The sequence below is a fragment of the Diadema setosum genome, chromosome 4, assembly GCF_964275005.1.
Source record: "Diadema setosum chromosome 4, eeDiaSeto1, whole genome shotgun sequence".
Taxonomy (NCBI): domain Eukaryota; kingdom Metazoa; phylum Echinodermata; class Echinoidea; order Diadematoida; family Diadematidae; genus Diadema; species Diadema setosum.
The window spans coordinates 24,483,534-24,496,363 of record NC_092688.1 but is presented as its reverse complement, the minus strand read 5'-3'; the positions used below and the strand labels follow the sequence as shown (position 1 = coordinate 24,496,363).

General features: G+C 36.4%; 1 protein-coding gene across 1 annotated transcript in view; it reads left to right on the top strand.

Moving 5' to 3' along the window:
* Window positions 1-3,781, top strand: part of LOC140227968 (uncharacterized) — a 51,813-nt gene extending 48,032 nt beyond the window's left edge. The window contains exon 9 of the mRNA XM_072308351.1: window positions 2,644-3,781. Within this exon, the coding sequence (XP_072164452.1) occupies window positions 2,644-3,781 (1,138 nt within the window). The remainder of the gene's footprint in view (window positions 1-2,643) is intronic.
* The last annotated feature ends 9,049 nt before the right edge of the window (window positions 3,782-12,830 follow it).

Below are 12,830 nucleotides of genomic sequence, written 5' to 3'. Positions count from 1 at the left end.
TCGTATCGAGTAGCAGACGACGCTTAGGCCTAATTTAGCTAGCAGGCGGCGCTTGTGTACTGTTCTATCCATGTAGATATCTCAAATTTCACTAAACCAAATCGCACCAAAATTACAGGATATACTTCATAGCATATTTCAAAGTATTCTCTTATATGTGAACGAAATCAGTAATCGAGAAGTATCAATATTGACGTCGACTTTCAAGTCGTCACTCAAGAAAAACTCACTCTTCGCGAGAGATCTTGGCGAACGCAAGATGCACAATCTAGAACTGAAGTTAGCCGACTAGTGCTGTGCGAACGGGGAATTTACGCGAGAACTAAACTCAAAAGTGTAATGATTTTTGCGACTTGTGTGATATAGGAACTACATTTTTCATTCAACTTACCGCAAATAATTTTTAAATTTATTTATTGCCCCCAATTACTTGAAAGATTTGTCTCATGATATCAAATGGCTAACTTCAGTCTGTGCGTGCGCAGCAGGTAGGTAGGGCCTGGCCGCAATCACTCGTGTTAGTCGTAGAGCAGATTATTTTTAGCGACGCCGACAGGAAAGTCGACGTCTACACTTACGCTTCCCGACATGTGATTTGTTTCCAATTAACGTGAGCTGTTGGATATGAATCATAAAGTATTTCCTGTGAGTTTGGTGCCATTTGGAAAGGTGAATTTTGAGATATCTACATGGATACGGAAGTACGCTAGCACTATACCTACACCAGCGCTGGGATCGCGAAGCGGCGACACTGTGTTAGAATCTACGTGGTCAGGCCACTCTTCCGAGATATGGGTCCTAGTAGGCCTACTGAAACAAACTGTTAGATCTAACATTAGTCCTTGGTGTAAATAACACCACTATGAGATTTATCTCGACTACAAAACATCGGAAATCCATAAAGCAGATACCTTACCTGAAAAATCCAGCACAGGAACAACAGTGCCTGCAGGACAAGGGTCCAGATCTAGATCTGAAGTCTGGACTTTCGTCTGGACTTTCTTCAAGTTCTGGCAGCAGGGATATGCAACGTTACGCTGTGCCTTATTAGCGCTGTGCACATAGGGTCTAGAGCTGCAATGTCGACGGTGAGTGAGTGTAGGGCCTACTCATCAAAACTTGGACTGCCACGTAGAGCCTACTCCTTGACTGCTCAGTAGTCCTGGTCCTAGTTCTAGTATTTCAGAGTCTATGTGTACTGGGTACCGTTTTCATCTCAGTAAGCTAAATCGTGCGTGCCGTTGAAGAGAGTCTATCTACATTTGGATTTAGATTCACTCAGCCCTCATCTACGTTAGATACTGTAGTTTGAACTGGCGAACCATCGCTCGATCATGATCATCAATGCGTAACGTTACTTACACACAGTCTTCTATGGGCAGCACGTTCGGATAACGATGACAATTTCATTTTGCATATCTGGAATTTCCCCACAAGTTTTATCTAAATAAAAGCTGTTGAAGAGATTGCTTTTAAAGATTAATAGATATTGTTTAACATGTTTATTATAGCCTCATATTGCAATTATACTAAATAACAGCTTTTGCAGTACTTCGTGTGAGATTTCATCAGTAAATTGGCATTATGTAGTTCGTCTTGCTAATGTCGGAGTTGTGCACCAAGAGCACCTGTGACGTAGGCCAAATTGTGTGGATCGTTCCATGGCTTGCTCGTTTTCATTTTTTTTCAAAAAATCATTACAGGCTTATCCTGGGTTTTAGAATCCTCTCTTTCCAGTAGTAGGCATCAAAAAATGTAGATCAGAATTATCAGACAATTAGAAAATGTCAGTACAGTTTTCTTTTAACAGAGTCTGGCGGAATAAAAAAAATTAAAAAAAAATGTATTTTTGTGTGTGTGTGTGTGTGTGTGTGCTCATAAAACCGTTTTTGTTGTGGCTTTTCTCAAAAACTGACGTTCCATTATGCATTGCTGGTTAGGATAGTCCGTCTTCCGAAACTGTATATACTTTAGTGCAATGTCTACAACTTCATTTTGTGTAATCCGACCATAAGAAATAATCTCAAGACTCTATGCAAGACACTTTGCAAACAAAGACGCATTTTTAAAATATCATGTATTTCATGACAACATGGCAAATGTGTTGCCCATCTCGTTTACAGTACTCGCAAGTTGTTGGGTTTTTTTTTTCCAGTCTGTCACCTAACTACATGGCAGTGTTGCCAATGGAGGAAATAAGCTTAGAAACACACACACATACACACACAGAGAGAAGAAATTCTTTGGAAGTCTGACCCCGGGTACACGCGTATAGGCGTAGACATTAGGGTATTTAGGACATGCATTTAAACGGATAAAACACATTTCCAAATGTGTGTACGTATGTACTTGATTGTGTTTGAACTTTCCAGAAACACTGACTACAGATCTTCTTAAACATATATAGCAGCTAAATAAGCACAAGAGAAAACAAAATGAAAGCACGATATTTAAGAACTCTTTGATTTTTCTTTCTATCAAGACAAAGATGTTATTTTGGGTATTGTACAAAGTGAAGTAGTTTTGATTTTAAAACGTCTGTACATGCTAAATATTCTTCTGAACTGAGCATCATTTCCAAAAAATTATGATATCCACCTGTATGTTAATGTGAAATATTTACTTTTTCTTGACTTTCACTAGAAGAGGGAGGTCGCAAGCTGGTGATCAGTCAAATGGTACCACAAATAGCGGACTATTGCCGGCAATTTCTGCAAATTCTTCAACTCAACCTGCGAGCAGCACAGAACATGTTGATTCATTGGCTTTTGGCAGTAGTAACGCTGGCACAGTGGGTCGTCCTTTGCATGAGCATGTGCTCCATAGCTTTAGCGAGCTCACCGCTCAGGAGTACTCGTGTGACATTTACCAAAACGCTGCAGAGGTAGGAAAGTTCATAGTCGAATCGACGAGAGTAGAACAAATCTCTCCGTGTGCAATTCCTGTAGAGAACAACGTCAAAAATGCTGCGATGAACACATCGTGCTGCCGCGAATACGATGGTCTTCAAGACCCATCAGTGGATGATACATCGAATGGCTATGACGACTGTGTATACGAGGATGTAAATCTTTCTACAAACGATAAGAAGAGGAGAGACACTGATATAACTCCTGGGGCAGTTTGCTTGTTTGATGATAGTTGTTACAATTCTCTGAACTTTGGCCTGCAGTCAAATTGTGTTGGCCCTCGCATACATGACAAATCCAGCATGCATAATGAGCCTTTTCGTAGAGACAGTGAGTACGATCATACCCATCGTGTATTACAAAGCAGTAGAATAGACAGTCACAATTTCACTCCTTCGTTAGCTTCCGGTTCAACATCCGACAAAAATGATATTCTGCCCCCTTCAACTATTGGTTCCCTTCCATCTGTGTCTTCCGAAAATGAGTTCTACTATCAGCTTAATTCTGAAGAACAGTACGACAACACAACGAGCAGCGAGACACAGTTCTCTGACAGTTTCGAATCCTGCAAATTCAGTTCGCTTAAACCTAAAACGAATTCAGCTGCTGCTGTACACCCTGAATTGAGAAAAGATGACAGGCTCTGCAAAGGCAAGGACACAGTGAAACCAGATTTTCTATCACCCAAGCCCCAAACTTACAATGATCTGTATGCAACAGTGAATAAAACAATTGGAAAATCTCCTGCAGTTCTACAAGCGTGTAACAAACTGTATAGCGAGGTGGACAAAACTGGAGACTTTGTTAACTTTGAGCAGGAATCAGAAGAAGAACTCTACATGAATGTTACAAGCTCAGAAATGAATGCGTGAAAAATAGTTGGGAAAATAAATCCCGATATCTACTGAGGCAGTACGGAACCATCATTACTAAATTCGGGAGGACCCATCAGTGCATGCAGTCCTTCCTGGTTCAGGGTACATTTCATGTGACCTATACCAGTGTATACATTTATGATATCGGTATTGGAAGAAATCTGACCTCTTATGATATGATCGCAAACATTCCCTATCAATCCGGCATCTCCATTAACTCTTTATGAGGCCCGTTGGAACGCCCGACAAAGACCCCGTTTACAGTGAGTGAAAAGGCCGGGCTCGGTCGCGGCCGAGCTCGCCTTCATTTCACCGTAATTGAGACCAGTACCGCAATTGAGCCCGGACTCGGCCGCTGCTCAGCCGCGACTCGGCCCAGCCCTGCACTGTACACGGGGTCTTATTAGTCGACTTAGTATTATTCAGCTGAAACCCACCAAGCGGCCCAAGCTGCCAAGCTGATCGATTTAGTTTAATCCCAAAATGCAACAATGCGATGAAAGCGTTTCTCGCCATTCCAATCCTGTCACATGTAGCTTGCATTTCATGCGGTGATTGGCTATCAGGCGGTTGGTCCTACTGGAATTTCGAGTAAAGTATAAGTTTCTGGTATTGTTTTGTGTGCAAAAGTCATTTTCTCTACAGTAATGTAGCTGTTGGTCATCTGAAAGAAAAACGATCATTGATTTGTCATACAGTTTACATCAAAACAAAGCGTAGCATATTTTTCTACAAATTTGCTCATTACATTTCCAGGGTAACAAAAATCTATTTAACTTACATAGATTTGAAAAGCAGAATGTTTCCCCAAAGCATGACTACGTTGTTGTCTCAGAATGATGTGGCACACGAGGGGTTTACATCATGGCACATAAAGAGTTAAAGGGGCACCGGGGTTTGTTGTAATGACTACCAAAGCGAAGGTCATGGTGGAAAATCTGTTCGTTTTTTTTTTTTTTTTTTATCAATAACATTACAAAAGGAACTGCAATGTGAATAATCCATCAAATACTCAAATATCTAAACGTTCCCCGGAAACCTGACAAATATGAAAATTTCTATGCACTAAAAATGTGACCCTGCACCACAAAACAAACAAAAAGTCGCCAGACATGAAATTTTAGTTCAGAGCATATTCTTAAAGAGCAGACTTTAAGCTTTAAAATGATGTATAACTCAAATCAAATGGACTCTCCTAACCTATCTAAATATTGGAAAGAATGCACACACTCAGGAAAAGTGTGAACTGAGAAAAGAGGCTCTGAAGTACAGTGTCTATTCACGCGCTTAATCTTTACCAAGCTGTGCTGGCTGTGCGATGAATGGGACAAAAAACATGATGTAAACCACTGGAGTAACAACAATGAAGACATTATCAGAACAAATTGAAATTGAGCATGCCTTATAAACACACTCTGTCCTTAATTAATGCTAACTTTCAAAGCAGTAGCATCATCCTTTCAAAAGTTATAGGAGTTGAAAGTGGAGATATGAGTACAAGGTTTAAAAAAAATGAAAAGAGGGCTCTATAAAGACACACTCAATCAAACTATTCTGCCAAAAAGTGTTCGAAATAAACTGCTAGAAAACACACTTTCCTGCCTGTTTTATGATCCCAAATTTTAGCATAATTTAGAAGAAGACTTGCTCTTCCTTAAAATATGAAAAAGTCAAGATCAGCCCTTTTGACCTATTTCACCTATTTTCAGTCCTTACACAGAATCAGTGTTTGCGACTTTTTGTTCGTTTTGTGATGCACGGTCACAAATGTTTATTAAGTGCCTATAGTACAATAGGCATACATGATGATCAATCGTTAGAAAGTAATCAGCCTCATTGAATGATGTTGAGAAACTGCAAAGTATTTAATTACAATTTCAATTTCCTGTGTTTAAGAGAAAACAACTACTCATTTATTTCATACTGTTTATATCATTCTAACGAATTGACGGATATCGCAAAAATGAATACAATTTTGAATAACAGTGATATAAGATTCATGCTACTTTTATTATTATTTCCGGACTATAGCGTCGAGCTAGATTCAACACGTAAAAAAAAAATAACAACGACAACAACAAACCTTCAACGAACTTTCTTCATGCTAACCCGCATTAATGACTCGTCCATATTTATTTTGCGCTTAATGGGGAAGCTGCGACTTTCACAATTGATTTTGTACAGCAAAATTTATATATGTCACCATGTGTTTGTGTTTTAAGAAAATACGCCCCTGTTTAAAATTTGACGCTTGTAAGAAGACGAGAGACTACTGAAGACTAAAATAGGATAGCAACAGATTTAAAAACAAATGATGGCTTTTCAAAACCTACCACACTTGCATATTACATAAAGTTCTTTTGAATTTCTATAGCCATCAGTGTGGCTAAAGCTTATATCTGAGTAGCAAATGCTTGTGAATGTGAATCAATGTTTGAGATGATACGGTGAAGCCTTCAATGGAGAAAGTGTAAGATTCTTCAATAATGTTTTCAGCTGAAGTGCATGCTTCACTCAGTTATATAAGTCATCGGAGAAAGAATTGGACATATGTCTGTGATTTGTTTCAGGTGAGATACTCATAAATGTTGTTAAAAAAATAAGTACATCAGAGAAGAGTTATCTTACGTATTATGTACGAATTTGATTGTTTATAATCAAAGCCTTAAGTTTAATGCGTAAAGGGTAGAATAAGCAAGAAGATGCAAAAGGTCTCTCCTACTTCCTTAGAATAGGAGTGCTATGTGAAGTAAATATTCATAAATATTCAAAAGCGGTAAAAAAAAAACAAAAAAAACAAAAAAAAAACCTCTAGCCAAATATTTTACCAGTGATGACGACCTGCTTTTTATGGAAACAAAACATTAAGGTCCGAACTGAAGGATATTTTCATTATGTTAAATAAATTTTTTTTTTTTTTTTTTTTACTTGCATATAATGACCTAAGCCGCAGTGATTTAAGGTGTATATATGTGCGTTTCTGTTTGTGTGTATGTGTATAATATTAGTCTGCTTGAATGTAAATTCAACACTAATTTTTATTTCAGATGTGAAAAACAGAATCAAGACTTCTTACAACAATCATGGATATAATGTATCTGTATGTATTGTGTCTTCGTGTGTTGATACTTTGTTCGTCTACATGCAAATAGACAGTCTAGATTCATTTCTCATCACCATCATTCATGTTACACGCAAATGCAGTATTTGAATACAAAGCAAATAAGAAAAGCAATGAATACATTTTATTGAACAATTGTGTGCCTCGTTAGATGTCACATACTTCAAAGACAAAACCGTTATAAACTGTTTCTTAAGGCTATGATTATGTATGTATGTATATAGATATTATATATACATGTATATATACATATATATATATATATATACATATATATGTATATACATGTAAATACATACACCATTATACACGTATATAAAGATATGCTATGTAACTTGGGATGTCACCTCATGCAGGTAAACACTTTATGCTTATCAATACTACATTAAGAAGACATTAGACGCTGGGTACACAAATTTGTATTTCCTGAACATTTTTAACTACATTATATCTCATTTAATCTATCTTTACTGCTGACAATGTTTCATACGAAATGTTTCACACACTGTCTTCCTTAAAGGGATGTTACAGTGTCGGTTGAGATGGGCCTTCAGGTTTCCAACCTTTTTTATGATAATTTTTGAAATAAATGAGAAACGTATCATGAAATATGAAAGAGTATATAAATGTACGAGGAATTCAAAGTTCATTTGATGAACATTGGTTTTGAAATGGTTGAGATATCCGAAACAATGTGATTCTAATTAAAGATGGGACTCATCTTTTATCAATTTGGCTTGTTAACTTTGTTTTTGGATATCTCAGTCATTTCAAAATTGATTTTGACCAAATAAACCTTCATTATTTTTCCCATTAGAATTGTATGCTTTTTGACATTTCACAGAGTGGTTTCTAAACATCTCAAATATTTGAAACGTTAAAAAGCTAAATCGTCAACCAATACTGTATCATCCCTTTGAGGTGATTCTAGAATTTGAGATATTGGTGACATATTCTGTCGAATAACAAAGAAAATTATGACAATGATAATTTCAATAATATATTCAAATAATTTTCTCGATGTGTCACTAGTTTTATATGATGATCTTACAAATGAAACTAGAGTGGTGCCGTTCGATTGTATGTAATTATATATGTAAATATATTACATATATAATTACATATGTTTATATATATTACATATATACATATATATATAATAATATATGTAAATATACATACATATAGACCACAGTTGATTTCAATACAGGAATGCATGAACGCAAAGAGAAATGGTAATTTTGTCTCTTATTGAAAGCATGCAATGCTATATCAAATCACAAGTGACTGCAAATTTTGAAGGAGAAACAAGTGAATTGAATTTGCACAAATGAATTGAAATTGAACAAGTAAAGTGCTCCAGCAGCTAGTGACCTTTTGGTATCATTTACAAACTGTGGAACGGATAATGATGAAAAAAGGAAGGTTAAGTTATACTATTACTCTTAATCATCTAACATATCTTATTTGTCGAGGGATGGGTGTAATCAGCTCTCTTTACAACCTCCCTTCCTGCGCATTATCCCGCCCTATGCTGATCACTTAGAAGTGTATACTCTATGCCAGAGGTAAAGGGTAATTTTGAATACAATTTGTGACATGAGCAGATTGTTGGAGAAAAATAATGGCAACACCATGTAAAACACCATGCCTATAAATTAATTATTGCCAACAATAAATATGATGATGATAATAATAGTAAATATGATGGTGGTAATAATAATAATAGTATTATTATCATTACTATTATTATTATTAATGATTATAATAATAATTAAAAAAAAACTGCCATTGCTGTTGTCACAGAGGTCCCTTTAAACTCTTTTTATCTCTCTCATGTTAGTAAGAGTGGACTTGATTAAAAATGCTGATGTTGCTAATAGAAACAAAAACAAAATTTTGCTGCGATGCGACCAATGATTTTTACGATATAAATTGATATATGCTTAAAAATGAAATACCCAATAAAAAAATCACAAGATGATCTTGGAGTAATTTCGAATTGGTTAGCTTGACCATTTCTTTTTTAGGATCGCTAACATCATTCAAAGAGATTAGCCCATTTACCTCGATTTGCTAGTAGACAGGACTAGCTTTCAATTCACCACTGTTTTCTTTATCGTTCGATGATGTCGAGTAACATTGTGTGCTTTGATTTAAATACAGACTTGATGGCGATATTGCTTAAAGCCCCAATGGACAGAAAAAGCATCCCGACCCCTCGTGAGAAACCTCCAAAACGTTGTGTCGATCACAGTAGTTTAGTTTCCATTGTCAGAAAAAACTGCAATCACATCAGTCATCCCTACATTTATTGAAAAGACATAAGATAACAACGTCAACCACCAACAATGATTTTTTGATATACAAAAGTAATCAACAGTTGATAGAAAGTGTTCAAATCCCACGGGAATAATCATTATAATTTGTGGTGTGTTTGTTTTTTTTCATTCAGTGAATAGACAAAAGAATTGAGAGGAAATCTGTCTACACTTCCCTAAATGGACCGAGTGATTGGCATTCTTGATTGTTCGTTGCGGGTTATATTGTGTTTATATTTCATTTTTTTTAAAGAATTAAATGTTTATGAAACATCAGTATGCATGGTATGGTAAAGGATATACATTTTACTTTCAATTCAAGTAGGTCAAGTAGTTACCTTGTTCATCACGACCATGAAAAGGCCCTCCTCTCTTTCACAAGAATATCACGCATCTAATCTGAAAGTGAGAAAATTGTATACCAGTTTGCACTGTTATAATCCTTGTCTCCAGTGGATGACGAAGTTCAATGTTGAACAGCACTGTAGCAACACCTTTATACTGAATTATAGTTCTGCAAGGTTGTAGAACTGGCTTTGACAGCGGTGTTCTTAGTCTAATTGTAGCTGATCTTTCCATGACCCCACGGTGACTGTCATATCCTCATAGGCTGTTCACAATCAAAGAAGAAATGTCTTTTGCTGCATGGTTATTTGTTTGTTTCCTTTTTTATAACCCGTCCTCAACGCTGGGATCTGATACAACATGTACGTATGCTTTATTTTTGCTAAATCTTTTAATTCAAAGTATTTCAAATACTAGTATGCCATTGCCTTCTGAGCGCATGTGTATGTGCATGATGTCATATTGAACAGTTTGGGTTACACAATTGTGATATACTAATTCTCACACACTAGCAGTGAGGGGGAGTGAATCTCAAATTTCTGTCTGATGGTATAATGAATTATGATTTAAACACAGGAAAAATGGAAACTGACAAAAAAAAAAATCATTCGTTTCCTCAAATCATCCGATTTCTATGAGCGCTATACATTGGTGAGACTGAAGGGAATCTTACGAAATAAACTTTTGAAAGGATTTTTGAATTTTTCAACAATAATTTGTCCCTTTCTTCCTCAGATTTCACTCTCAACTGTTCAGGAATAGTAGAGAGGACGATACCTTGTGACAGAGAGTGCATTGAGTATGGCGACAGTTGGATAGTGGTGGCACCTCGGGGACGACGAATTCTCTCTGAAATTAAGTCTATTAGCCACGTAGTGATGGTTTTTGACATATTGGATGAGATATCAAACAAAACATCTCTAAATCTGATTTTAAGCCACACTCCACCTCTCCCTGTTTTATCACTGACCCATCGGTTGAAACTGCGACTGTGGGATATAAAATATACATTTCCAGTGATATTCAGGATAATCGCAAGGTGTTACGAAGGTAAGTGTAAATTTCGCTGATATGATTTTGCAAATGATATTCATATGAGCACATAAAATGCCATTTAGTTTTTTTTTTAATGTTGTTCAAGGTTTTTTTTTTAATCTTAAGATATATTGCAATAACCTCTTTCATGGTATAGACTGGTGCTGCACCAGCTTCACTCAAACTTATCTGGCAAAAGAGAAAATTGAAATTATGAAGACGATTATGCTCTTTTTTGCGGGGGGGGGGGGGCTAAACTATCAGCTGTTCCATAACAGAAATTCCTATGAGTTGCACTTCATGTGATAGAAACAGCTGTAGTTGAATATGGGCCTTACATACTCGTTAATGTGAGTAATCGTGCTTTTCGTGACTTCCATTTTGATGGCATGCATAATGATAATGATGATAATGATAATAATGATAATGATAATAATAATATCAATAATATTAATTTATATATATATATATATATATATATATATATATAATTTATACATATTCATATATCCACTCTATAGAGTACTCAAAGCGCATACTTAGTATCATTACCCCGGTGTGTGGATACCTTATTTCTCGCCAGCACTGACAGTGCTCACTCTCCACTCCCTACCATTCCAGCCAGTCGCCATTTTACAGGCGCGCATTTATACTCCTGGGTGGAGAGCAGCAATGTGGATAAAAAATTAGAGTATAATCAAATTGATTGTATTCAAAACAGGAGTGCAAAATTGACAATCTGAAGTAGGATTAGTTGAATTTCTAACAATAATCAAACAAATGAGATTCTCAAGCATTATACAAAATAAAGATGATTGAAGCTAGCTCTCGTTTCGTGATTTTACCTAAAACGTTCACATCAGTTTAAAGAAGACCTCCAGATGATTTTCAGAATTTTACATTTGAACAACGTTAAATTAGCTATAATGAGTACAGAGTTTCAGAATTTATGATGACTTGGATGAGGAATAAGAACGTTTTAAAATTTATAACAAATTGCAATGAACAAGGATGACATGACCATAAGAATGCATGAGTTAGGGCCCAGGGAAGCAGAACAAAAGAAGAAGGAAAGACTGTTTCAAGAGCTTAAGACACTTTGCAACACAAAACGCAAATGAAACATCGGCAATTCACCCTAAAGAGGCAAAGAGCCAAAAACAAAAACCACTTGAAGTCTGTGTATACTGTGCTAAACATACAATGTCTTTGAAATCAATTTATATGTATTTTTACTTTTTTTTTGAGGGGGGGGGGGATGGGGGTCTCGGTCTCAAAAGAATTATTCCGTACAGTTAAAAAGAAGACTTTTTTTCTTAATTGCTCGTCTTTATAGTATATCATATCCTTTACATTTCTAGCGAACTGCCCTAACAGACCCCCAAGGAAACAGTGCCCGGCTTCATTAAACTTCCTTACATTGTGACGTGACATATGTTGCCACTTATCATAACATACGAAGTGCTCTTTCGCTTCCATCAAACTTTTATGTCTTTATTTTTGGATAATTTCGCGAATGGAAATATTTAAAAATCTAATTTCATTTCCAAGATCACACTGATGTTCTCATGCTCAGTTTTATGTCAACTGGGCTGCAATTCCTTACACACACACACACACACACACACAAATATGTTAATGGAGCACCTGATATTCATATCGAAATATGTGTTGATTCCCCTCATTTAAATTTTGTTTCCAACTAACGTATGATGAGAGTATAACGACTGAATTGAATTATTCATATGAAATCAATGCAGGCTCTTTCCTTTAAGGAAAACCATAATGCTAGGAAATACAATCATGTATCAAAGAAAAGTCGTTGGCAATGGAGGGGCTGCTCTAAAACTTGTTTCGTAAATTGCAGTCCCCTTCCTTTGATTCCTTTCTAGACAAACCTTCTGTTGAGCTGATTGACGGATCATCTCATGTCGAAGGTTTTGTAGTGGTCCTCGATACAGACAACTATATTTGCTTCGATGGGTTTACCGCCAAAGCTGCTGAAGTGGTCTGCGGAGACCTTGGCTTCCCAGCGGCGGAGGAGTTTTCGGGTCAGACTTTGCCTAGTATAGCAACGGGGAACAGGCCCCAGCGGCTATCATGCTCAAACGGTGACTACATGTTTTGCTGGTTGGCTTATTAATTAACCTAATGTAATAACAAAGAAACAAGAAGAAGAAGAAGAAGAAGAAGAAGAAGAAGAAGAAGAAGAAGAAATTAAAGA